Consider the following 27,231-nt stretch of genomic DNA (forward strand, 5'->3'; position numbering starts at 1 on the left):
GCCTCGTCGAGTGGAGAGGCCCAGCTGCTCAGTGGGAGCAAACACAGATGCAGCAATCAAGATTGAGAAGGATAAAAGGGAAGCAAGGCAAAAGCCTCTGTGTCTGCTCAGCTCTCTCTGCTGATGGGCCAGAGCTTGGCAGCTTTTGGACTGTGATTTTGGGACTGACCCCCAGGTGTTCCAACCCTGGGTCTTCTGCAAAGGCAGGAACCTGGCCTGATGGTTTGACTTTGGAACTTGCTCTTTGCATTGGACTTGGACCTGTATTTGACCATTTGGACTGGGTTCAGGGCAATTTATTTAGCGCCACAGTGACCAAGAACAGAGAAACAACAGCTTGACAGTATAGGATTATACTTGAACAAATATAATCAGTGATACATTCAGTTGTATCTGCAACCAACCCAAAAGCCACTCTGGAACTTCCAAAAGCTCAGTGTAAATTATAGCATGTCCTATTGGATGCACTTAGCCATCCTGTGAGTTGCCCAAGACCATTCAGCAAGGCTCTATCTGGGGCTCCTACATTCAAATCCAATTTACAGTGGTGCCCCGCAAGACGAATGCCTCGCAAGACGAAAGGGTTTTGCGGTTTTTGAGCTGCTTCACAAGACGAATTTCCCTATGGGCTTGCTTCGCAAGACGAAAATGTCTTGCAAGTTTGTTTCCTTTTTCTTAACACCGTTAATACAGTTGCGACTTGACTTCGAGGAGCAACTCATAGAACGCGGTGTGGTAGCCTTTTTTGAGGTTTTTGAAGACTTTGGTGATTTTTGAAGCTTTTCCAAAACTTTTCCGACACCGTGCTTCGCAAGACGAAAAATTCGCTAGACGAAAAAACTCGCGGAACGAATTAATTTCGTCTTGCGAGGCACCACTGTACTGCACCAAAATGCTATTTTGTATTATGGAATCACCTTCTCTTCCAGCAGTGCAATCTCTATGATGTGGTGATAAAGAATGAGCCAGAAGTTAGAGACACTCACCAAGCACTACAGCATTGTATATGAACAGTAAACATACAGTATTAGGGATGGATTCAAATCCTACTGTTCAGGAAAAACCTCTCACTGAGTTTACTGTGGACTTCAATCAGTGCTAGTAACACCAGTAACTAAAAGTCAAGTCAAGCCAAGCCCAAATTAGATGAACCATATCTGAACATCCAAAGGCAGTTCCAGTGTTATGTTAATAGTTTAATATGTACATTTACATTTTTCCCAAACTGTTACATTTTATTTAAATTAATGTTTTCTGGCAAAATATTTATTTCTACATTTTAATAAAGGCAAAAATAAAATAATTTCATTTTGGCAAAATGTTACAGACTTGACACAGGCAGTATTCAGTTAGTAAAAAATAGACTCCATTTTCTAAATACATTTCTCAAGAATAGCTTCCAAGCATAGTCAAAATAGAGTAAGATTTTTTTATTTGATAATTTTAAACACCATCACAGTTACTTTTTTGATAAGAGCAATAAGTTAGGTGGAGACTGAGGACTGGATCTAGACTTTTACCTTCCACAGATGGAAAGGCTTCTGTATATGGAAGGCTTTGATCTTATCCGATGGATCCCAGTAGCAGAAAGAGGCAGGTGACATTTTCCAATTTTTCCTATCTCCTGCAGGTCTCCCGGCCCTCCAGAACAGTGTGAGGGGGCACTGGGGGCTGCAGAGGGAATTGCCAAAATTTGTCTCCGGCATCTCTATCTTCAACAGGAGAAGCGAAGTCTGGATCCAACACTTTTAAATAACTTCCCAATATTTTACTAATGACGGGGAGAACTTTTCTTTTTGTGAAACTTTTCTTCAAGCTAAATGGCAACTGCTGAAGTAGACATTCCTAAATCCATCTCTGAACTGCCCTTAACAAAAGGAAGTGGAAAACTGGAATTGTATTAGAATGGGTTTGTCACCACTTCAAGAGACACAGATAACAAGAATGAGTTTGAGAAAAATGGTTAAAGCCACTACACACGTGGGTTTGTCTTACAGAGAGAGAATTTATGAGTAGGAAAAATTATCTACCCTGTCATTTCCCCACAACCGTACAGGTTGAATACACAGGTTGACAAACACAAAGTTGCAAAAGAAAATTGTTCTTTAACACAGACTTGCTTTTAGCGTAATCATATCTAACCTCTTCCTCAGACTAGCTTCTGCATCTCTTTCTCTCAAAGTATTAATAAATTAATCCAGCCTTAACCCTACCCACCACTTCCTAAACACTTGAATTTGTCACATTTATTTTGACCATTCCATCCCAATAAATTGTGTGGGCCAGAATCCAGAGAGATTCCAGAGAGACCAAAAGACCTGCGTGCTCCCCAGGAGGGCTTCACTGAATGGCAGCATCACCTCATTAGTTTGCCATGCAGTGCAGGGAACTGCTGTACAAAAACAAAGTAAGTCCTGTTCACACAATGACTTCTGCTAGTGCAACAGAACTTCCCCTCCATTTCCTTCTCCTGCATGTCTCCCCATCTTTTCTGGACACTCCCCCAACCCTCTGAAACAGGGAGAGGAAAAGGAAGGGAAGGGCATTGCACCAGTGGAGGTCCTTCCACAAACAAGACAACTTCACTGGCTACAACCCATTATCTCCAGTTAGTCTACATCTCTTATCTGGGAGGCTAACAGGGCAGTGACATCCTAAACAAATTCTGCACACATTTAATGCCTAGAGCACACCCCACATATACTGTAAAACTCATTAATATTGCTAATGCTAAGAAAGCCTGTAACTGACTATGGAACCTCATGCGCATCGGGTTTTCCCCTTTTTCATCTACGAGAAGGCAGAGTTCTCCATTGTTCACATAGAATTTTCTCAGAAAAGAGACTGGAAAGGACTTCTGCATCATGGCAAAGTACTGCAACAACTAGCTGCCAATCTATATACTACACTCCCCACAGCATGGCCACTCAGACAGCCTCTACACTGCAAGTGTTCTGCACCTGCAGGTCTAGAACAGCTTACAATGTGCATATCTAACACTGCTTGGAGATCTTCATGAGTCTTCACTGCTGCTGGATATTCCTAGTGGTAGGTGGGGAATGGAATGTAGGCTGTCCTCAAAATGAATAGGTGGTTTGCAGCAAAGTCCATGAAGCAAGTGTAATATACAGACCAGCAGTAAGACAAGTCTGCTCACCCTTTGGGTGTGGCGGTGTTGTGGCTGGGTCTTGATGTGCTGCGCCACACTCTGGAGGAAGCCCTGTTTGTTGGGGGCTTCCCAGCTGGCGAGGCAGCCAGGCCTAGTCTCACTGGCTGGACCTTGGTTTCAGGCCTGCCCAAATTCAGCCAATCAATGGCAGGCCTGTGAGGTGGACACCTCCCTGTGGGTGGGCCCGTGGAAACATCGGATTCCTCCAGGCCCGCTCCTGCGGAATAAAAGGCAGCCTATCTCGGCCTCCTACTTGCAGTTCTAATGGCTTACACCATTGTTACAAAATACTTCAAATGAGTTGATATCATTCTTGCATATCTTCTGTATAAAAGGAGTGCACTATAGCAGAATGCTGCAGTAAATATGACAATGCACTGAATTATGTGTGAATTCATTTTGAATTCACTCAGTATGAACAGCGCGTTGGCTGTTGCAAAGCACACACTGTTGAGTACACACACACACACACACACACACACACACACACACACACATTTTCAAGTAAAAAACCACCAGCATCTCATGAACTCTCCAGTTGTGCTAGCCTTTTGTCCAAGACTCAAGAAAATATACTTGAAAGTTTTAGCAAAACTGAGGGCACCAGCTGAATTACTATACAAAGCTAACAACAACTGATAGCAAATCATTATTTGCTTTTTTGCTGTTGAAAACATTAATTAAAAAAGAATATAGATGTAAAATTATACATTCTATTAATATTTGCATTGCTCACTTTACATATTTCAGTTTTCATGGGTGATCCAGTCCCATCTCAGGTGCAGCACCCATGTGCAGAAAAGGGCTCAAAAGACCAATTTCTCTTCACTCCCTCTTCTGGTCTTTGCACAAGCTATTATAGGGAATTGGAGGTTTTGTGCATACCTCCTGCTCTCCCTCTCTGCATGACACAAGTTACTCAAGCTCAGAGCATGAGTAACTCATGTTTAGGCAAAAAGAGTGAAAGGTGCTCCAGATCTCATATTCCACTTAATGGCCAGTCATGCTTCAGCTCTTAAGGAGGGAAGTAGGGAGTAGGAATAGAGGCTCTATTGACCTCTATGATAACCCTCTGTAGTTCACAGGTGCTTCATCTGCAGTGTGATAGAAACCAGATCACATTCAAAATATTTCAGTGCCCACACCCTAAGTTAAAGAGAAAAATATATATTTGAAATAGTAACTGGACAATGTTTGCTTGGACTAAGCTACGTAATAAAAGGACAGTGACATACAACTATTAGCAATGTTTTGTACCTGCCTTTTGCTCTTTGTATGGGATTCCAGAGCCATTGAAATTTTGAATATTTCAGTAAAATTTTATCTGACTGATAATCAGTAGTAACAAATGTATTATAAACCCTGAAAAAATAGGAAAAGATTTCATTATTCCTACCTAAATGCTATGTGCTTCCGAAAATCTTCCTTTTTAAAAAAAGAAGCTAAAAACATCCACCTGCCTTTATTGCATGCATTCAAACTTTTAAATGAATGCAGCCCTTTAAAAAACCCAACCAACCACAAATCATATATATATATATAGTTTCTAAAAATACATTGGCTCACAATCCGGCACTTTAAAGCATTAGGACCTATTAACATCAACAGGAATTGAATGCAGTTGATTGTGCAGGGTTGTAACCAATGCCAATATACAATGTCAATATATAATATAGTATATTAAAAGTGCTGTTTATATAAACAATTGTTCTTTTTGTACAAAACTTTTTCTGTGCAGTTATTATTTGTAATGTGTGTTCAAATAAAAAATAAACAAGAGAGAAAGCTAATGTAGGGAAGTCTTCCTCCGTGCTGCTCTCTTCTTCAGGTGGTTGTTACAGGTTTGTATCAGGGATCAGCGTTCATTTACTGCTTTGGCTAGTTTGAAGAGAAACAATGAAGTTAGATATTATTGCAACAGGTTTAGCACACACATCCACAAAAGGATGAATCCATCAATATCCTTTAATGGCACGCTAATGGATGTTTCATGAACACTAGGTGCTTCAGAAAGTTTGTAAATGTAGCCAAATAAGCATACTGTTTACAATATACCTTGATACTACATAGGCAATGGAGAATGCAATCAATACTTTCCCTGTTCAAACTAATTGTTTTGCTTCACCTCTAAACTGAAGTTTCTTAGTCTTTGAAGAAGGAAAGAGGATATTATCAGTGAAGCTGAAGGCTTGTTTTGGGTACTTTCACTCATTGAGATATGTCTATATTATGTGAAGAACACTGCCCATAAAACCTTTAAAACCATTTTGATTAAATATGGTGGGTTTTGGTGATCAGGATTAAGAGTATACTAAAGGGGGGGGAATGCCCATCTCGTTCCCATGGCAGCTTGAGGAATTCCTGAATAATGTCACAGTGATTTATTTGTTCTTTTTAATATCCTCCCCTCCCTCCCAAATGGGAGCACAGAGCAACCAAAGTCATAAAACAATGTATTAATCACAAAAGCATTTAAACATCCTCAACAATGAAAAATACCCTCCTCAGGCCTGGACAAATAGGTCAGTTATGATTGCCCTCCTAAAGTAAGGTCTATCTCATTTTGACAAACCATTTTAAAAGAAGAACTTGAGAAGTTTAAGTATGGGACAGCAATCTTGAGAAGTTTAAGTCTGGGACAGCAATCTGTGACAGTGTAAACAGTGACTTCTGGGCCTTGTTAATATTTTCTTCAGATGATTTCCTAAGATTTAACAGTAAAGAGCTCCAAAATTATAAATAGTGCTCATAACACAAAGTTCTTTTGAAATCTTATACTTGTACTGATAAGAAGGAATCCTTAAAATTATAAATTGTGAAATTGTAGGTGGAATTAAAGAGGAGTTATATGCCAAATCGCACCATGGTAGAGAAATGGGAATACAGAGGGAAATGAAATTTCCTTTTGTAGAATAATTACAATTGCTATAATTGTGGCAAAAATAGATGCCTCAATTCATGGCAAAGATTTCTCATATGGAAAATTATGGAATCAACAGGTTAGGAAAATGACATATATCATAGAACTATTCCCCCCCCCCCCAGCTATTCCGTTACTTTGTCATTTGATGGAGGCTTTTTCCTAGACCCAGCCCACCAGTAAAGGTAAAGGTAAAGGGACCCCCGACTGTTAGGTCCAGTCGTGGACGACTCTGGGGTTGCAGCGCTCATCTTGCTTTACTGGCCAAAGGAGCTGGTGTAGAGCTTCCGGGTCATATGGCCAGCATGACTAAGCCCCTTCTGGCAAACCAGAGCAGCGCACGGAAACACAGTTTACCTTCCCGCCGGAGCGGTACCTATTTATCTACTTGCACTTTGATGTGCATTCGAACTGCTAGGTTGCAGGAGCTGGGACCGAGCAACGGGAGCTCAACCCATCACAGGAATTCGAACCGCCGACCTTCTGGATTGGCAAGCCCTAGGCTCTGTGGTTTAGACCACAGCGCCACCCGCGTCCCACCAGTAGTATGTTTCAAACGGTTCTAATTTTCCATTTAATACAGGAAGGGATTATTTGTGCCATTTAGCACATGTGCTGCATTAGATACCTTTTTAAAGGTGTAATCTTTAGTACGTTGCTGATGAAATGCCACATCTAAACATTTCTCTTTAAACTTTACATCATAGTGATGAGGCAATCAAAATCCCAAACTCACAGCAATTACTGAACATTTCTATGAGCTCATATATATTTCATAAGGTAATTTTTAATAGCAGGAGGCAGGAATCTTTTAGATCACTAAAGTCTGCATGCATTAATTAGGGTTACGTTTACACTTAAAGATCAAGTTAGCTACCAACAATGTTAAAACATACAATTAATGACAAAATAAGCAGCCAAGAGCAGTTAGTTCTTACTTTCAAGATGCTTAGACAAATGTGTAGTGAAATCCATTGCTTAAGGGGGGTGGCTGAGGTACAGAAGGTGAGGGTGCTTTAGATGGATAGGTCAATTGCGGAGCTAGAAGGGATCATACAAAGGAATTAGGCACCGTGATTTTACAGTCACACACAACAGACACGTGGGCTGGAATACAAGACAGCAGGGTCAGCAGCCAGTGCAGCTAGGTCTTTTTAGTACTGTACATTAATAATAATAATAATAATAATAATAATAATAATAATAATAATAATAATATTGTTTAGACTCCGCCCATTTGGTTGGGTTTCCCTACCACTCTGAGCGACTTTCAGCATATCTAAAAACAAAAAACATGAAGCGTAAAAAACTTCCCAATACAAGGCTGCCTTCAGATGTCTTCTAAAAGTTGTGTAATTCTTTATCTCTTTGACATCTGAAGGGAGGACATTCCACAGGGAGGGCGCCACTCCTGAGAAGGCCCTCTGCCTGGTTCCCTGTTGTTTTTCTTCTCACAGTGAGGGAACCAGCATGAAACCCTCGGAGGAGGACCTCAGTGTCTGGGCTGAATGATGGGGGTGGAGACGCTCCTTCAGATATACTGGACCGAGGCCGTTTAGGGCTGTAAAGGTCAGCACCAACACTTTGAATTGTGCTCGGAAACGTACTGGGAGCCAGTGAAGATCCTTTAGGACCAGTGTTATATGGTCCCAGTGGCCGCTCCCAGTCACCAGTCCAGCTGCTGCATTCTGATTTGGTGTCTAACCCATGTTCGTTCTGACTCAGAATGAGTTTTCTGCCACCGGCACTCCAGCCGTCTTAGCAACTGTTTCATTGCCCTCAGCTCCAGGGAAAACCACAGGGCTGTCCGGGCTCCATGCAATCGGAGAGGGCGCTTCAGAGCCAGACAGTCAATAGCCCTGGTTAACTCCGCATTCCAGTGGGCCTCCAGGAAATCAGCTGAAAGGCCATGAGCATGGGATAAAACACCCCCTATTACTCTCTGGAAACCATTTGGATTCATTAAGTGGCGTGGGCAGACCATCCAAATCGGTCCCACTTCCCTGCAGAGGGGAAAGGTCACGGAGAAGTAAACAAATTCTGTGCCTAGGTATGCCAAATTCTGCAACAAAAAAGCCAGTTCCTGCAATGTTAAAAATGACTGAAAATTCTCCCAACTTGCTTGTTTAAGCTTTCTGCCTGTACAAAAAGAGGATGGGGAGCTCCACTCCCTGACCTGTAGAAATATTGCTCAGTACTGCCCCCCCCCAAAAAAACGTTTCTTCTCTCCACCCCAGCACTGTACTAGAGAGGCAGGAACCTTTCCTCTCTTGGCACTGGAGTAGGGAGGAGCTGTTTTCTGAGCTCTATAACCTTGCAGTGACACTATGCCAAAGGAGGCATAGTGCAGTGAAGGAAGATGTGCTCAATTTGGCATGGGGAGAGAGGCACCAGAAGCAGATTTGTGGGTTGGGTGCAGTCTGCAGTTTTGCAACCCCTGCCCTAGTGATGTATCAAAGTCTCAACCTGAATATCTACAGAATTCCTGTTTTGTGCCTCGACCTTTCATGGCTGATGTAAAGCAGGCAGTAGGACTTTGCAATCATGCAAGGTTTTTTAAAAACAAACAAACAAAACAAAAACAACAACTCGTCAGTCAATATTTACAGGAATTACCAAAAAACCCTGGTTATTATATTTTGGTGATTTTATTGTGTTGTGATTCAAAATTGTTGTTACTTTTCCTGAGTATGGGATAGAAACTGAAATCAGTAAATAAAACATAAAGTCACCTGGGAAGGCTGCAGGCCCTGCTAGACAAACTGAGAAGAATGTGCTATATTAGTAATGTACTGAAAGCACTGAGCTACAAGGAAAACGTAATTAGCGATAACATCTTCATCTGCTGTTTCTGGCTCATGCTGTTTGTCTAATGTACATTGTGCAAATATTAAAGTTTTTGGTTTTACTACACTAGGTTCTACGAAAATTAAAACCACTAAAATATCAATAATAATTTGAAGAATCAAATGCAGTCGTCAATTTTAAATCTTGGAACAGTACTACAAGTTAGTCCAGATTCACTACTTCATTTTTATGCCTTTTCTACTTGAGCATTCTACATACATGGGCAGAGAAACAGATGAGAAGATGGAGTGCAAGATATAACAGTTAAACATAGGCTTGCAGGGAATGGGAAACAAAGATGGAATTTTACCCCTTGAGTAACGAATCATTCAGCACAGTCTGATCCATTTTGAAGCCGTATTGTGCAGGCAAGTACAGAGAGAACCTGCCAGCACAGCTGTACACACAGGGGCTGCTTTGACATAATGCTGAATAATGCAATTTAATTTCCAGTCGTCAAACTTCTATCCAGCTTTTTGCAATAAGTTTCCAGGCTGTTTAAAAAAATGGTGTCCCTAACAACTTGATACAGTATTTGCCATTTCAGTTCCAAATCAGGGTAGTAAAAATTTCGTGTATTAAGACAACAATGTCATGCTACTGTTTTAGAAGATATGGAACCATGGTAGAGCGATTCCCACTAAATATATATATATGGCGTGTACTTGCATCCCCCCACTCATGATATAGCTTCTGATTGCTTCAAGTTGCGGTAACACTGTGCTCAACACTGATAGCAACCCATTTATGTTGTGCAGGTGAGTCCATGGTGTAAATCCAGTGTCTCACAACTACACTGGAGTGCATTCAAAGAACACTTGTCTGGGTATACCCCAAAGGGTAGATATGGCCTTGCTGTTGTTCCTGGTATGTACTGCAGTCCAGAAGGAACACAAAACCTTAGAAGTTTGCAGCCATAGGATTAAAAGAACATATTGTCAAAGCCATTGCTTTATAAATAACTGAGCAATACCTGCCACCTCCTTGCTCCGCTGAGAGGCTTCAGAAGCCAGTGCGTATGATATGGTAATGATGCGTTCTTGCTCTTGCAACTGTGAATCTAAATTAGCAGAGTTGTGTTTGTCCTGAGCTGAAGGCTGGAGGTTGTGCATACTAGGGCAAAATACAAAAACACCGCATTAACTTGAAGGCATATGCTACACATGTACGCAGACATTTTGGTATACTGCTTGATTGTAGAAAAATAGAAAAGGGTCACATGCCCAAACACACTCATTTCCAGAATGGCAAAGTCCTCAGGATCATGATGCAATTATGAAACTCTTGAAGCTGGGCATCCAACAGTAGACTGTAGTCTTTGGACCATGTTTGAATGTTTCATTTGATTTCAGTTGATAAAAGGACTTGTTAGCACATACAGAGAAACATGTTCTATTGTTATTTCGACTGAAAAACCAACACCTGGTTATTAGCAACTGTGGAGCAGAAATGAGCTGAAACGTTATACTTAGTTGCTGAATAGTCTCCAAATTCCAGTGGAAAAGCACAATACAGTCGTATCTCATAAGTTGAATGGAATTTGTTTGACTTCCTAAATGTTTGGAAACCAAGGAGCAGCTTCCGATTGGCTGCAGGAAGCTCCTGCAGCCAATCATAAGCTGTGGAACACACGTCAGACGTTCGGGTTCCAAAGAACATTCGCAAACCAGAACACTCAGCGTTCGGGAGCCAAAACATTCGACTCGCAAGGCTGTATATCAACTAGCCCTGTGCTGCCAGGACAGCTAAGGCATGGGGCTCTGTGGTGCAATAAATAAATGAATGAATGAATGAATGAATGAATGTACAGATATATTTTCAAAGCCCTGAAACAGAAAGTTCTTCTGCTCAGCAGAAAGTAGAGCTGGAGAGTTGCATCCTCTAGAGGAGGAGAATAGAGCTGCTGTTCTTTTTTATTTTGTTTTGTCTGAAAAATTGAGTCGCAGTGTAGTAATTAATATTTGCTGTCCCATTCCAACCCTGCACCTCCTGTACTACAAGGAATTTTCAGCTGTGTTCTCTAGCTTCCACCAAGTGAGAGACATTAGCTTCCTAGGGAAAAAAACCAGTCCGTGGAAGCCACTACCTCTGGCTACACTTAAATTTTAAACACAGGAGACGCTCCAGGGAACCCTTTCAGTTTACTATTCACAGTTCCTGCATTGTTCTCTTGGCATCTTTGGGCTCTGGATGCTACTGGAGGCCACTTTATGGCTGTTGTGAGATGCTTCAGATCATCATGGGGCAATGGGGCATTGCCAAGCAATGCCCAGGGTGGATCATAGCTGTTGAGCCTTGCCTTGCCTTGCTTCCAGGCTGGACATGCAGGAAGGTGAGGGAGATGAGCAGTTCAATAGCAGTATTCATTAGCCTATTTTGCTGCAGTGTAAGCTGCAGGGAGAAGCCCAGAACAGGAAACTGTGCCAGGAAAAGGTCATCTCTCCTCAGCAACTCTTCAGACTTAGGGGTTAGAGAATAGTTTAAAAAACCTCTGGGATGAAGAGAAGGATAATTAATTAACTAACTATTACATTTTAATCCATCATTACTTATTTTGACCTCTCTGATCTGTCCTGTTTAATTAATATACAACAAAATATATTTTTATAATCAAAAAGACTGAAATAAGGAGAATGCCCTTGTTCTTATTGTCAAAGCAAGGCAAGGCTCTATTATAGAATCAGCCTACTTGAGGTTAGTGGCATTGTTCCTAGGAAATTCAAGACCATGAACACTAGCCTCCTATATTCTAGGATATTCATTCAGTTGAGGCTTTAATCTTCCTCTTTAGCAACAGCAGTCTAATCTTTTATTCTGCTGAATTATACCATCAAACTGTTGGCTCAATTCACCTAAATACCTGTCTAAGTCAGCTTCCACCAACTGCCTTCTTGTCTAAGCTCTATGTGGGCTGACATAAATTCTTTCTTTAATATTATCTCTTGTCAACTTGGAGAAGAGGCTGCAGTAGTAATCTGGGCAAGATAGTGAACTGAATGTATTACATATATTTGTAAATAAATCAAGCTGAGAACCCGACTACTTAAATGTGTTATTTGAGTTTTAATGATTGTATCCTGATCCTAGGAGCTGCTGTTCTCAACCAGTGATCCCATCATATCTGAAGCAATGGAAATCCTCCCCTGTAGTGGCGCTGGACACAGCTTTAGCCTCTGCTCCCAGGGTCCCAACAGCTCTTGATCCTTCTGTACCTCCATGTGGCAGAAGAGGCTATGCTCTGCTACGTTAGTGGTGGGAAAGTGAGGCAGCTGAGCTACATGTCTTTGCTCACTAGCAAGGGCAGAACACGCTGCTGCAGCAGCACTTGCCATTTCTTGTGTCAGTGAAAGCAGGGCTGGGCTGTGTGTTCAGGCTGTAAATAAGAGTATACAGAGAGAATAGGAAAAGATAATAAAGGATAATAAAGCCCTGCCCTGCTTCTCTCCACCTTCTCTCCTCCAGCAGCAGGACCTGACAGGCTCCATAAAGGACTGCTGCTGCTGCTGCTGCTGCTGCTGCTGCTGCTGCTGGGCAAAGAGGGCTCCGTTTTTGTTTTTGTTATTGCTTTTATTTTTTATCTATGCCATTTTAAATTGTGATTGATATTAATACTGCATTCTTAGTTTTAGATTTTATGATTTATGTGGAAATTGTTTCCCATTTGGTTGTGTACTTTTTGATGTGTTTTATTTATTGCTTATGACTTTTGTTATGTTGGCAATTATGTAAATCTTGTCATGCTATAAGCCGCCTTGAGCACTGCTTTAACTATGGAAAGGCGGCATGCAAATAAAATGTGATAATGATGATGATGATTCACCATATTCATTATATGCAGTAGTGCTGTGGGTGGTGTTGCTGCATTGCTGTTCCAACTGTGGTGGTGCTGCTGCCTGCCAGAACTGGAGTGGTGGGGAGGGCAGGAGAGCACCATCTTGGTAGCGGCAGTGGGGAGAGGGCATCTGAACTTGCTGCCAACCTGGTATCCCACACTCTGCCTGGCAAACAGCACTACTCCCCACCTCACCTACCGCAATTGATTCAATGCAAAAAGTACAATTAGTATTGATTGTAGTATTAATATATTTCTGTAAGTTTCTGTACTATGATCAAATGCATATAACTCTACCAAGACTGCAGCAGTAGGTTTCCCCCCCATTTCTAATGTTAAAAATGAATGGGAGTAATATGTTTATAAGAATCTGACCTTGACCTTGTAAGAATATTCTTTATTTTTTCTGCCTTACGGTGCCTTGCTGCTAATTCTTCTGGAGTAAGAGGTTCTTCAGGATCCAGCTCAACGTATCGCTCTGGAATTGCAACCTTTTCAGGTTTTGACAACTGGTGGTGGCAGGGAGGGAGAATCATAAGTGATTAATGTAGCTCATATAGAATATTACATTCAACTGAAACAAAACTGTTCAAATCAACCAAAGGAAAAAAGCAGGGCAAAACAAGAATTTTAACACTTCCTTATGAAAATCGTAACATAATATACTTGTGGGCCAATTTTTTTCTGAAAACAATGTTTTGATAAAAACAGTAATTCCAATGTTGAATTGCTGACACAAAAGACAACAAAGTTTAGCAGTATGTTAGAAAAACAGAATTAAATTTGATGGAATTTCTCCCATATGCACCTAATCCTGTTCTTGAGTTCATAATTGGAAATCCTTCTGCATCTAATGAAATGAGGTAGGTGCGATGAGGGAGAAAGCCCGTATTATAGTCTTTTGTTGAAAAACTTTTTACTTTCCCAAGAATTTTAATTTAAAACAATATTTTTTGTTGATTTTAATTTCTTGCACCACATTCTTTTCTCCCTAGTGTTTTTATGTTCATTTTTTATTTTTATGTTTCTACATTTATGCTGGCTTTACATGCCCTGTGTAATTTGCAGTGTGTGTATATGTTTGTGTGCTTGTGTGTGACACTGACAAACACACACACACACACACACACACACACACACAGCACCATGTATTTTCAAAGCTGTAAACCACACAAAGAAATTAAGCTAATGGGTGACATATATAAGAAAATAAAAACAACAAAATTCTTAAAGTCATTTAATGATTTTATTGCTTTTAAACTGATCTTGCATTCAGTAGATTTTCCTCCCTGTTCCTTCATATTTCAGTGACAGCATAATATACTTCATTTGGGCCACCAGATGGCTCTACAGCTTTTCAAATATATGCATTAAAAATGTTAATACCCTTTTGCTTTTCCAATAGCCATGGGGATTATGTGTTACCTTTTGGGGAGAACACAATGGAATCTTAATCTCTGATACCATTTTCTCATAGATCACCATTTCATAGACATCGTGGTTGATAGGTAATGAGAAAGCATAGGAATTCTATTTGACTTTATTTTAAGACGAGTGATTCAACAATTTTGTAATGTTAATTCAATCAGTTTATGGGATGCATGACCTTCGTTGGCCTGGTTCGCACATCACATTAGTTGATTAAATATGGTCTAATGCAGGCTTCCTCAACCTCGGCCCTCCAGATGTTTTGAGACTACAATTTCCATCATCCCTGACCACTGGTCCTGCTAGCTAGGGATCATGGGAGTTGTAGGCCAAAAACATCTGGAGGGCCGAGGTTGAGGAAGCCTGATCTAATGTGAATAAGCAGCATGCTGGTGCGTGCTGCTGAAATTGCAGGTGCTTCACTCTTTCCCCACTCCTGTTGTGCTGACAGAAAACAAGCCATAGTATGTCTTGTGTTATCTGAACCTGGACTCATAGTGGTTTGCTTCCCCACAAACAAGTGAGGTGTGTAGAATTTCCTGGCCATTGCCAAGATTCAGCCGTCCGGGCAGAAATTGCTTTAATGTCCATAGGGCAAAACAGAAAAAGAAAAAAATTTTTTAGTCCAGACACAACTTTTGTCTGGATTTTCACTTTTTGAAATATGGCAACCCTAGAGGAGTGGCACACCAAGAAAGTTGGCTTCTGCTTGTGGTTTGTTTGGAGAAACAGGTTCAGATGACACAAACCAGATGATGGCTTGTTCCCTGGCAGCACGGAGGAAAGCAAAGCACCCATGATTTCAGCAGTGTGTGCCAGCATGCTGCTCGTTCACAGTAAACCACAGTATTTTAAATATGGTTGAATGTGATGTGCACAGCAGACCATTACAGTGGTACCTCGGGTTAAGAACTTAATTCGTTCTGGAAGTCTGTTCTTAACCTGAAACTGTTCTTAACCTGAAGTACAACTTTAGTTAATGGGGCCTCCCGCTGCCGCAGCGCGATTTCTGTTCTCATCCTGAAGCAAAGTTCTTAACCCGAGGTACTATTTCTGGGTTAGCAGAGTCTGTAACCTGAAGCGTCTGTAACCTGAGGTACCACTATATCTCCCTTTTTCTAAAAACATAACACATTTCTACATTGTAGACTTCATCACTTAAAGCTGCCTTTCTGGTCATTAATATTTATCCCACTTTATACTATATGTAGCAATGCAAAAACAGACAACTAGCCTTACCTCTCTGCTAATATCCAAATTATAATCTTGAGGTTCTAAGTCTGCTTCTGTCACCAACACAGGTTCAACTCTTAGCCAGTTATTTTCCTCTTTGTGTTCTGGGCGTACAGTTCTTTCCAGTAGCTGCAAGTCAAATTCTTGTTCCCGCTTCCACTATTAACAGATAGGAAACAATTACAAGTTTGACCATTCCAACTAAAACACCATGTAGAAATGTTCACTCCCATTACCTCAGATTCTGGATTGATGCAAGGGGAAGCTAGGACTTACCATAACATTTGCTTCTGGATGCTTGCTTGATGGCTGTCCTTGATGAGGTACTCATCCTGTTCAGCCAGCAGATGGCAATAAAATCTCAGCAAAAAAAGCTGTCAGTAGACCAGGGTTAAATCTGACTTTACCAGTCAGGAGCCACATTCAAATGGCACAGATAGGGGTTGCATGGGGAAAGCAGGACAAAGAACTAAATGCACTAAAATACAAGAGAAAAGGAAGTATTCTTTGGAATTAATAAGAGGCTATGATCAGATGGAAAATCTGACCTGAGCTAGTTCATTCACTAGAGCCTATTTCCATGTACAAGTGTTTAGGATCAAAACGTATGGTTTTGTTTCCAATGGTATTGCCTATTTTTTTATTTTTTTTTAAACTGGTCCTGTCTTGAGAGATGATATAGCTAATTGCTGGCTTAAGAGAGTGAGTACCCCATGTAGGTTCACCATCTAGGGGAAAATACATGTTGTTATTCTGTTAAACAACCTGCACAAATGATAAGCCAAAACAATGTTTTCAAGACACAACTTTCTGGTAATGTGTTTGCTGTACAGATGTGCTCCACAAATTCCACTGTTTTGAAAACTGTCCACTATAATAAACAATGTTTATATATTAGATCCCTTAATTCTTACAAACACTCCATATTCGTTCAAAATCCCTTTGGAGTACCTTTTACAACGACAGAAAATTGAACACTGTATTCTAATCAATTTACAGTCTTCAAAAGCACTGAATGCATGTTCTAAGTTGCAGTGAAAATAATCCTACTATTTATCTCAGGGAAGCCCAACTATTCACACCAAGTGGGTCACAAGACTACCTCGACACAGAAACTGCAGGTCACACATTGCCTTGCCAAGGTCAAAATGAGATGTCCCCCCCCCAGCCCTCCCACTGCCTTCCTAAAGCCAGCCAACCTGGGCCCTGGGAAGGAGGTGTGAGGCTCTGGCTGGGTCTTTGACCCTCCCACCTCCTCCTCAAAGCTGGGAATGTGTGAACTAGGTTTTGGGAAGGAGGACTCTAGGACCCTGCAGAATCCTCACACCTCATCCCCAAAGCCTCACTTACCTGGCTTTGGGAAGGCAGTGGTGGTCAGGAGGGAGTCATATGTTGCTGAGAGCTGCCAGAAAAGACCTTCATTTGGACCACCCTGGTTTAACTGGACACCTGAAAATGCTTTAAGTATCTCTAAAATACGTAATATGTTTCATATAAGAATAGTTTCGTGCACCTCATTAAACTGCCCTAGAGCTAGCATACTCTACTCATACAACTCCCCACAAAACAACCAAGTTTTTACTATTACAAAACGAAAGGCTTGAATGGAATACCTACTTTGGGGGAATGCAAATGTGAAAATATGATACCTGTATTTTCCTCTCCAATTAATATGTAATTTTAATCCATTGGCTACAGTCCAGAGATCCACACATCTACTGGGGCTGTGGACCTTTGGACCTGCATTACTCAAACCGTTGCTATGTAGCAGATAGATTTTGATAATGCAGCTAATGATAATACAATTGGCCCTGCTGTTCAGAGGAAAAGTAAAATTAACCCTCCCTTAGTCTTTGCAGAAACCAAGCAGCCCTCTGGCTCACAAGCCTAATTGGATCGTTTATGTTCTCACCCATTACCTCAACTCACAAAGGAACATTTCAGTTTTCTCCCAGTGTGCTTATGGGATCAATCTCCCCTCCAAGACTTAACTTCAACAAAGAAAGGATGTCACAGCAGCATATTTGCATTTACACTTTGTAAGACACGGGATCCAACCTCATGCCGAGTCAAGAGTTCCAGTGACTGCTGGAAGAAGTGAGGAGAGTAGTTTTTGCTGATTCCTACTTGCCCCTGGTTGCTTCTGGAACAGTGTCGGAAGTTGCCCAGGGAGAGGGGAATCAACAAAAATGGCTCCCATCCCTTTCGTCAGTGAAAGCACCTGCTAGATCTTAATCCCTTTCATGAACAGAAGCCCTTCAGTTCACCAAGGGGACACTCTGGATCTGTAGTCCCATAGTGGGTTTGGGGGGAGTTCAGTGGGGTGGGGCGATCATTCATGCACAAGCTCTTGATTTTCACTCAGAACATATCAAGTATTAGGAATAGGATAAATATTGCTTAATTTAAAGGCAGCTGCTTCTCAAGCAAAAATTGGAGCCTTTAAAACTGTTGAAGAGGGGAAAGGACAATCTTCTTCACCATTAAAATGCACCATAACCAGACATCTCAATATTCAAACCAGGCCTGATTGCCAGAATATGTATAATAGAAACACAATATTAATTCTGAATTAATTCTATACTTGAAGAAAAACGTGAATTCAGTATTAGGAAGTATGTTTATTGGTGTTGATACGGAGTCTTTTACATCAAAATTAAATGACAAATCCATATATTCTGCTCAACATTTTTAATGTCATACTACATTTAAAAAGTGATCTTTTAAAAAAATATCAGTGCATTGTATTAAAAGTAGATTTACACATACAATGTATGCAATGTTATAAACTGTGCACAATAATTACATATTCCATTGTTCACCATTTGGCTGCTAAATTAGTGTCCTGCTGTAAATTGTGCTATCAAATGTTACTTTTTGTGCACTGGAGCAGTTTGGGCATACAAGAAAGAGATCTCTATGAAACATTTTCTTCTTGGCCCTACTGTGCCATTTGTATATTTTACAGCAAGAACACAGACCAATATGGCATGCAAATATGTAAAGTTATTTGTTTAACTTGTTAAAAAGTTATGAAATGTTTGCATTTGAAATAAGTATGTGTGCAATAGCTATACATTTTTTAAAAAGATTTAAAACCTGCTACTTAAAACATGAATATGGCAGGGCTTTACCTTTCCTAAAAGATATATACTGTTACTCAATTAAAGTGTGACTGCAAATATTTAAATCTGAACGCACCAGGTCCCTTTAAGAGTCCAAATGTGTATTTAGTAAAGTAATGAATCATAAATGGATTGCAAATTAGTGCTACTAAGCAACTATTTAAAATGGGAACAAAAAAGGTTAAAGGGCAAAGCCCACAACAAAAATGAAAAACTCAGTAGGAATTTAACAAAAAGCTACTAAAATGCAATTAAGCCTGGCAGAAACTGAGTGGTCTAGTTAGAAATTGTTTTAAATAATTAGAAAATTTAAAAACAAACATGAAAGCCATTATGTATGATGTGAGTGGCAACTCTAGAAGCAAGAGACCTTGTGCAATGAATTAGGCAGGTGATGAGCATTACATAGTTCTAGTGTACCAAGAGGAGAAGGCAATGCAAAGAATTAATGTTACCGTGATTGTGTAAATCTCTCAGTGTTATAATCAAATCATTATCCTAAGCAACAAATTCCCATGACACCTTAAAAAATAACAAATTCATTGCGATGAAAGCTTTCAGAGGCCAGTGCCCACCTTAAATACAGAGAGAAAAATTAAGCTATTGCGTTTTTTTACAAAGTGGGGCCAAAGACTACATCTGTGGCAGTGTTACAGTATTATGAAGAGCACAAGTGAATACAGAATACATCTGAAGGCAGCCCTGTTTAGGGACATTTTTCATGTTTAATGTTGTATTGTGTTTTTAATATTCGGTTGGGAGCCGTCCAGAGTGGCTGGGGAAACAGCCAGATGGGCAGGGTATAAATAATAAATTATTCAATTATTATAAATTATTACAGCAGCCAATCAAAATGAATGCAACATCTAATCAAATATGGAAGCAGAGTGGTATCCAAAAAAGTGCTAGCAGAGGGGCTTTTGGCTGTGCCATAGTACTTTCCTTCCCTCTTCTGTGTCTTGCCACACCCCAGATCTGTTCTGGAGATTCCGCCAACCCTTTTGGGGTAGATTTAGGAAGGGTGTAGGCAGGAAGAGAAGAAGTTCCATTGCACAAGCGGAAACCCTTGCACTGCTGGAAGCCCTTTGTAGGATACCATCCAGAGTTGACACTAGAATTTGTTACACACTTTTAGGCAACCAATTAGTGCTTAAGATTGGGGATGGGTCTGTCTGCAAACAAGAACAGGAAGCAGGAAAGGATACTATATCTTTAAGGGAAATTCTTAACAACAAATTATAGAAGTATTAGCTGAGAGCAACATAATAACCAAACGATGTCAGTCTGACATCAAAAGCTTGTTCACTCACATCTAAATGCCATTAAAAAATTACCGGTAATCAGGCTGGTCTCTATGCTCAAGGATATATGGAGAGAAATCAGACGTTTAAAAGAGTCATAAAAACCAGTGGAAGAGCATTTTAACCTTCTAGGACTTGAAATCCAAGAAAAAGATTTCAAAGTGACACTCCAATATAAAGCCACTATATGTGAATTCATTAGCAAATGTGACACTCCAGAAATAATGGAAATGGCTAGCTTGCTATGGAAAGTAACGGTTCCAGTGGCTGCTAATCAGGGGAGGGTCACATCAACACTGATTGGATCTTATATTCATTGGATCTTCTTTTCATTTGTGCTATGCATAACACTGTAATTCACCTACCATTATCTCTTGCATTGTTTGACCTTTTGGACTCACTTTGATCCTCCTTCCTCGGCTACAATCAAGATCTGTATACCCAGGGCCTTTTTTAAAAAAAATAGAATGGTGCCAGTACTCACCATGAAGTTATTACAGTAAGTGCCACACTTTTAACATGGGGGGGGGGAGGTATCAGTACTGTGTACCCTTGAGCACCTCGCCCCCAAAAGCACTGTTATAGTTATACCTAAGGGCCAAACTACATAATGGTCTGGTTTGCACATCATGGTAGGCCAAAGTATCGGACTGCTTGAGCACATGGGTTCCCAGACAGGAACTTGCAGTTGCTTTGCTACTCCCTGACCATTTTTCTCCCAGGCACTGAGCTAAGCCAAGGTTAGGCTTAGCATGCCAAATGAACCTGGACTTTCTGAAACTGGGCTTATCTATCCTTGCTAACTATAAGATGCAGTCAGGAACAAGCCAGAATTTGGCTTGACGTGCCAGTATTCTAAATTTATGAATGCACTTAACTTCTCTGACTTTTGTTATTAAATAGCAGTCACAAAATGTGTGTATCATTAGAATGAGGACTTTGGCATGCTGGGACTGTGGCACCCGCCTTTCCAAAACTGCTGTGTCCCAGGAGGGAAGTTGCCATTACTGTCTATGCAGCTGCCCTACTGGGACAAATCACCGTTTGGGATTAGACTTCTCCACTTGCTGTGCCATGGCCTTGATCGCTCCCACCCAAGCAGCTGCAGTTCAAAAAACTCAAATCAGACATATTAAGTGCATTTACTTATTTAACAGATAAAATAATTTGGTTCTTAGACTACCACTTCATGCATCTGGGCACAGATCAAGCTGCAATAAATCTGTTTTGCTGCAAGAGACTAGTATGGTTACCCATCTGAAATTTATCATAATCCTAAACACATTGGCCACAACCTAACATTATTTTCAGAAGTGACACTTCAGCAAGGTTTTGTATGTCCCACAACTATAAATTTATACTTAAAATCTACATTGGGTGGTGTATTACTTTCATTTAAAAATGGCTCTTTTCTGCTTTTTTTTACATCAACATTCACAACGGACACATTCCAGAGAAAGAAGTATTCTGAGCAATGCTTAGAAAATGCACAAAGAATGCTAAAAACACAAAATCTCAACAGGCGCTCTGTACTTTTAACTGTGCATTGGACTGAGGCCAAATACTGAAAGTAAATCCCATTTAGTTTAGTGGAGATTATTTCCATGTAAATATGTTTAAGGCAGCAGCCTAGCACCCGGATCCTAAGCAGGATGGTTGCAATCCCAAAATGCAGTGCACACATAAGCAAAACCAGCACATGCCGTAAAAAAAGGCTTTGCTCACTGTTTCTGTCCCAGATAGCTACCATAATTAAAGAGATAAACTATTCATTTTTTTAAGAGCCTCATTCTTTGGCAATGATAACTGCTGTTGTAGAAATGGCAAATGAAACTTTGCTCTGCATGAAATTCTGTCCTGTGCACATCACTCTTAGATCATGCCCATTCCTTGGAAGTAAATCTTACTAATTATAATGGGATATACTTCTTTGTAAAATAGAAATGACTGAACCAATAAGAAATGCTGTGGTTAACCACCCAAAATGAATCACCCTACATTTATATTTAATCCAACATTTAACCATTGAAATAACTTAATTTTTGCTAACTGAATGCAGATACTTGCTAGACTATTCTAGGAATCTGAATAATAATTTATAAATTGACATTAGCAGCTGTATAAACATCTGTTAAATTAGCTTCTACACTTTATAGTTAATATATAAAATTTGTCAAATCCTATGCTTTCTTTAAAAAAATCTTTATTTGACAGAACCATAGCTACTATGGTCTACTAAACTTGCAATATAGTTTCTTTAATGTACTACCTACATCTACAGAGCTCATTCTTTTATGGTTCAATCAGAAAAAAATGCAAACTTATTGTTTTCATAGCATAGCTTAAGCCAATAGGATGAGGTGGGAAAGCTGTAGCACTCCAAATGTTGCTGGAATACCATAATTCCTAACCACTGACCATGCTGGCTGGGAGTTCAACAATATCTAGAGATCCACAGATTCCCTACCCCTGCAATGGGGGGGGGGGATAAGCCAAGACCAACCCAATATCCATATATGAATCCATTTCCACAAAATTCTTTCATTGCTAGACTTTTCTTATGCCAAGTTACTTCTGCACCTGCTACATTAAGCTGTGACTATTTAGAGTTAAAAGCCATATTCTGTTATTTGCACTTCAGAAACTGATATAGCACTATAATTAAATAATACAAGTGTAATGCACTTTCAAATAAAAGTGCTTACTAGAGAAGCTACAGATCATATTTTTAGTCTAGTCCTCTTAAGGCATGTCTAACATACTGAGCCTATGTCTGCAGAAACAGGCCGGACGAATGATCGTGACGAGGCAGACTGTCTTTCTCCTTGACCAAGAGTTCTCTTGCGTTCACGAACTAATGCCTTTTGATGTCGTTTCATTCTTTCTAGTTGTTCCTCGGCACTCATCTTGCCTCTTTGGTGATCTCCGGAGTATAAACGTTCCAAGGCACTCTTTGGTCTATCCTGTTAACAACAGCGTATGATAATTAATACTTTTAAAGCTGTATCCTAGGGATGAAATCCAAGGCTCCTGTTCTACATACAGAATGGCTTCTGATCCATCAGAGGTGTCTGCTATTTTTTAAAAAAGGGGAGAGGATGGAAGCATCAGCAAAAATTGCCTCCCCTCTCTTATAATAGTAGATGCACCTGCTAGACCATACACTGTACTGGATTTCCCTTTTTATTTCCAAACTGTAATGCACATACTATAGAACAATTCTATTTAGAGTATGTCACTATAAAAGGCTAAAGACAGTGACCAATCCTTTTCTTCTTTCAATGGAAACAAAAAAGCTGTCAGTTTCCCATACATTGTAACCTCTCTCTCGAAAGTAAATACACCTCTATGCTGCAAGCACTTAATTTTACACAAGAGGCATAGGTAATTAACAATTCTGACAACTGGAGTTGCAATAACTATAAACCCTAAGCTGAACAGAATTATATAACCCCGCCTATCTTATATTGTGGCTGAACTTGTTATATATTAAAGCAAAAAGCAACTCTGTTGATTAGATTTGGTATCCATAAAGATATGTGCAGAATTACCTTGGAACCATCTCTTCGAAATGTTGCATATGATGAAGCTGTTGATGACTGATGCAGTCTGGAAGTTGAGCCAGATAATCCTTTACAAAGGAAAAAAGTGCTATTAAAGCAAAATTGTATTTAGGAAGAAATGTACTCAGTGCTTTCTAAATCTATTTTTTAATATATATTTTTCTTTCTATCCAGGTATGTCCTTTTAACTACATGTAAAAAAATCTGGCTGTCCTGATTTGTGAACAGGCTATATGGTCAAAACTAACAGCAAATTTCAAGAAAGAGGTGTTTGAAATGGAACAAGAAATGCAGCTATGAGGTCCTGGAAGCTAAATTTAGGTTGCTAGGTAGGAGGTTGAAAGGCAAGGCAACTTTCTCTGAAATGCAATGCTATCTGTTCCATACAAAGGGCCAGCTAAGCAGGCAAAGTTGAAGGATTTATCGGTGTATGGATGACACAGCAGTGTATTGACAAATTAAAAACTAACAAATCACTGGGTCTAGATAGTATCCATACAACAGTTTTTATAGAGCTCAAGTATGAAACACCCGATTTTCTTTTTTAAAAGATCTATTTAGAGCATTTAGCTCCCAGAGAATCTACAAGTAAATATTAGTGATAACATTATTGCTGATGGATAGGTGTGGCTTCAGACTCAAGCTATGTAGATTCTTTTAACTGAATTGTTCATTCATCTCTGGTGTGAGTCACTAAAAGCTCTGCTTCTGGGATAACACAGTCTCAATTAGGTGGGTTAGTCTGCCAGGGAAAGGGATACAATGAAAGCTTAAGCACTTAGTATAGGACTGGATAGGATCCTTCTATCCCTGTCCCTTCAAGAATCATGTAGAGTTCTAACACAGCCATGTATCAAATGGAACTAAACAGCTTAGAATCTATATTTATATGTATTGGTGAATCTCTTAACTTACCTCTGCTAGGTAATGTTTGGTATCTACTGTCAGTACCTAGAAAACCAGCAGAAGGTTGGCTCAGATCACTGCCTATTGTTTCCAGTTCAGGTTCACTCACATATGAGCGGAGTTCTACCTGTACAGATGAACACTTGATTAAATCAGATTGCAAAAATATAGGACACATTTTCATAATTTTGTTGGAGTCATATACTGTCTCCCTGAAGTCATCATATTATGTTTCACAATGGTCATACTTGAGGAAACATACTTTTTAAAGCAATACAACTACATTGGAAAACCAGGGCCTGCGTGCTTACCCTGTAATCTCCGTTGACATACTGCCCTAGTTCACGGTCTCGTTTCCTTTCATCTGACTGGCGTTTCAGGCCCCGCACTGAGGTGTGCCTGATGACAGTGGCTTCCCTGGGAAGAGGTGGGACGGCTGGTGGGTGGTCATCAGGGCTGTACAACTGTGGAAGAGGAGGTCTTGGTGGCGCTTCATCTTCCTGACACAATATTAAGAAGCAAACATGTCCTTTAGCCTTCGGTGTTCAGCCATTTCCAACAGGCACAAAATGATAAAACTGACATTTCTTTTGTTTAAATTCAAGAAAATAATGTGTATGAATTCAAACTTAATGGCCTGAACACAGCTTCAAGAATGTGTTTGGGGTATTTCTTCAGTCCTGTTTCCTGTCTTTCTTAAGCAGCGCCAACAAGTCACAGCGTTACATCTCAATTCAGAGCATTGCAAAACTGAAGTAAAGAGAGTCAGAATAATATGCTGTCTGGTATCAGGCTTCATTACTGTATGTTGTATACACAAAGAAAACCCATTCCCAAATACTTTTAGCCAGTGCTTTTTCCCCCTAAAAAAAATGTTTAGGGGTACTCTCATTTTTACTCAAGGAAATCACCATTTTATAGTTCAAATCGGGAAAAATAAATACAGTAAATGGACAAAAGTACAAAGATTCAGAATTTTTTTAGGGGTATGCATACTCCTGCGTTCTCCCAGAAAAAAGAACTGCTTTTAGCCCACTAATTACATGATACCGTAGCTATGACACTTACAACATTTGGCGTTAATTTTACAGGTGACTGAACTGGAGGCTCAACTTTTTTCATTTGCTGGGATGGCGAGAACATTCTAGGTTGCGTATAAGGCTGCGGAAGAAGTCTGACTTCTAAAGAGGGCTTGACAGGACTAGATGGTGAACTTTGCTGAGTAGAAAGTTTGCTGTCCCCTGACATGAGAGTAGAGGATAATGAAGGCACTAGAGGTTTTGAAAATGAAGGCACTGTTTTTCTCTCTGCAAAGAGGAAGACATAATGTACACAGATGTAGGTCAGAAACACTGAGGAATCCACATGCACAATACGAACCTAAATATAATATTTAGACATAGCACCTTAATGTTTATTGAACTACTTTTGGAAATATAAAAATACATACTCTTCTATGTATGAACCTGACAGATTTCAGCAGGCCCTGAATGGTAACGCCAATGAGAAGGTGAGAGAAAAGTTGCCAGAAGTGCAAGATGGGATATGCTTTTGTTAGAAAAGTTAAGAATGATAAGCAGCCAATTTGAATGCATAATGTTGGACAATCTCCCATCATTATGCAGGATTAGAAGTGAACCAAGGAGATTCCTCTGTGATGCAGACATCATTGCCCTAAAATAACAGCTGCAACTCTTCAAAGAAACAAATGTGGCTGCCAAATTTAATTCAAGCTTAGATCTGGATAAGGAGATATAGCTTTTAATGTATGCATTAAAATGTGTGCATTTTACTTACCTGGATTCTTTATAGACTCTATGATGACTTTATAGTTGGATTTGTTTGCACTTAGGCCAGCCGTAACATCTTCTATTCTCCATAAATCTTTTTGCATTTGGGCTTTCTCCTAATAAGCAATGACCAGGAAAATGGTGAAGGAATGGCAAAAATATGAACAATAGTTATGTAAGTACAAAACATATTTTTTCATTTATTTTGCTTTAAATCAAATATATATGGTTGCTTTGGCTACAAAACAGCATAGTTGAAAATGAGAGACCTCTTACATCATTTTTGCATGAAAGGACAATGGTCCTGACAGTAAAGTCTAACTCAAGGGCAGCAGCAACCACTGGTGTTGCTACCCTGCTACAGACCAATGCACACACAATGCTGATCCTGATTGTCAAGTCTGTTCTTCTCATATGTGTGTGGAAAAAACAGCATTGTGGTTAGCATCTTTAACACTGGGCTTATCCTATCACGCACAAATAAATAATAGAAATAGATAACCCAACCTACAAGATGATTGACACATGGAATTTATCTATGAGAAACAATTTTAAAAATCAGGTAAGAAGCTCTGCCTTAACTTAATACATTTTGCTCATTTATGCTCTCTGCTAGTTGTACAATATTCTGGATAATGTCATTATCCAGTATGGTAGTGTGCTACAATGAAGGTATTAAAGATAGATGGCAAGTAAAACACTTTTTCTCAGTGCTGGGCAGTTAGGTAGATTGTAAGTTCTATGATATATGTATGGCTGAAAGAAACAAAGTGTGAGTTTCTGGAAAACAGACATCCACTGGGAATGCAGTGATCCATGTGTAAATGGATGTAACTTCTGCCTTTGTATGCGGGGAGCATTAGTTTTCACCAACCCTGTCCCTCAAGCAATAGCCACCTGTACCTCACCGTACACTGTTCCAGAGAGTCTGTGGACTGCAATCAACAGTCTTTCACGGGGCAATGGGAGGACAGTAGGTAAGGATGTGATAAAACCCTGATGTGTACATTCTGTTTGGGGTTTAAACCACTAAAATGAATGAAACTCAAAAATCAAGATAAGAGAGGCTTTATTCCTTTTTTTTTTTTTTTTGGCTATTGTTAGTGAGTAAAAACCC

The 27,231-nt window shown here is 39.9% G+C and overlaps 1 protein-coding gene across 32 annotated transcripts in view; it reads right to left on the reverse strand.

Moving 5' to 3' along the window:
* Positions 1 to 1,179: 1,179 nt before the first annotated feature.
* Positions 1,180 to 27,231, reverse strand: part of PLEKHA7 (pleckstrin homology domain containing A7) — a 167,536-nt gene continuing 141,484 nt past the window's right edge. For 16 of the 32 annotated variants that reach the window (XM_083476531.1, XM_083476525.1, XM_083476547.1 and 13 more), the window contains 11 exons: positions 26,122 to 26,230; positions 25,393 to 25,631; positions 24,636 to 24,824; positions 24,334 to 24,451; positions 23,407 to 23,486; positions 22,618 to 22,818; positions 15,436 to 15,588; positions 13,144 to 13,277; positions 9,910 to 10,049; positions 7,028 to 7,130; positions 3,889 to 5,047 (listed from right to left, as the gene is read on the reverse strand). In XM_083476531.1, coding sequence (XP_083332657.1) covers positions 7,039 to 7,130; positions 9,910 to 10,049; positions 13,144 to 13,277; positions 15,436 to 15,588; positions 22,618 to 22,818; positions 23,407 to 23,486; positions 24,334 to 24,451; positions 24,636 to 24,824; positions 25,393 to 25,631; positions 26,122 to 26,230 — 1,455 coding nt within the window. In that variant the 3' untranslated portion in view covers positions 3,889 to 5,047; positions 7,028 to 7,038. Of the gene's footprint in view, positions 3,482 to 3,888; positions 5,048 to 7,027; positions 7,131 to 9,909; positions 10,050 to 13,143; positions 13,278 to 15,435; positions 15,589 to 22,560; positions 22,819 to 23,406; positions 23,487 to 24,333; positions 24,452 to 24,635; positions 24,825 to 25,392; positions 25,632 to 26,121; positions 26,231 to 27,231 lie in introns of those variants that run through there. The other 16 variants (XM_083476535.1, XM_083476532.1, XM_083476526.1 and 13 more) reach the window with 8 other exon arrangements.

This window comes from Podarcis liolepis (genome assembly GCF_965112155.1).
Source record: "Podarcis liolepis genome assembly, chromosome: 1".
Classification (NCBI taxonomy): Eukaryota; Metazoa; Chordata; class Lepidosauria; order Squamata; family Lacertidae; genus Podarcis; species Podarcis liolepis.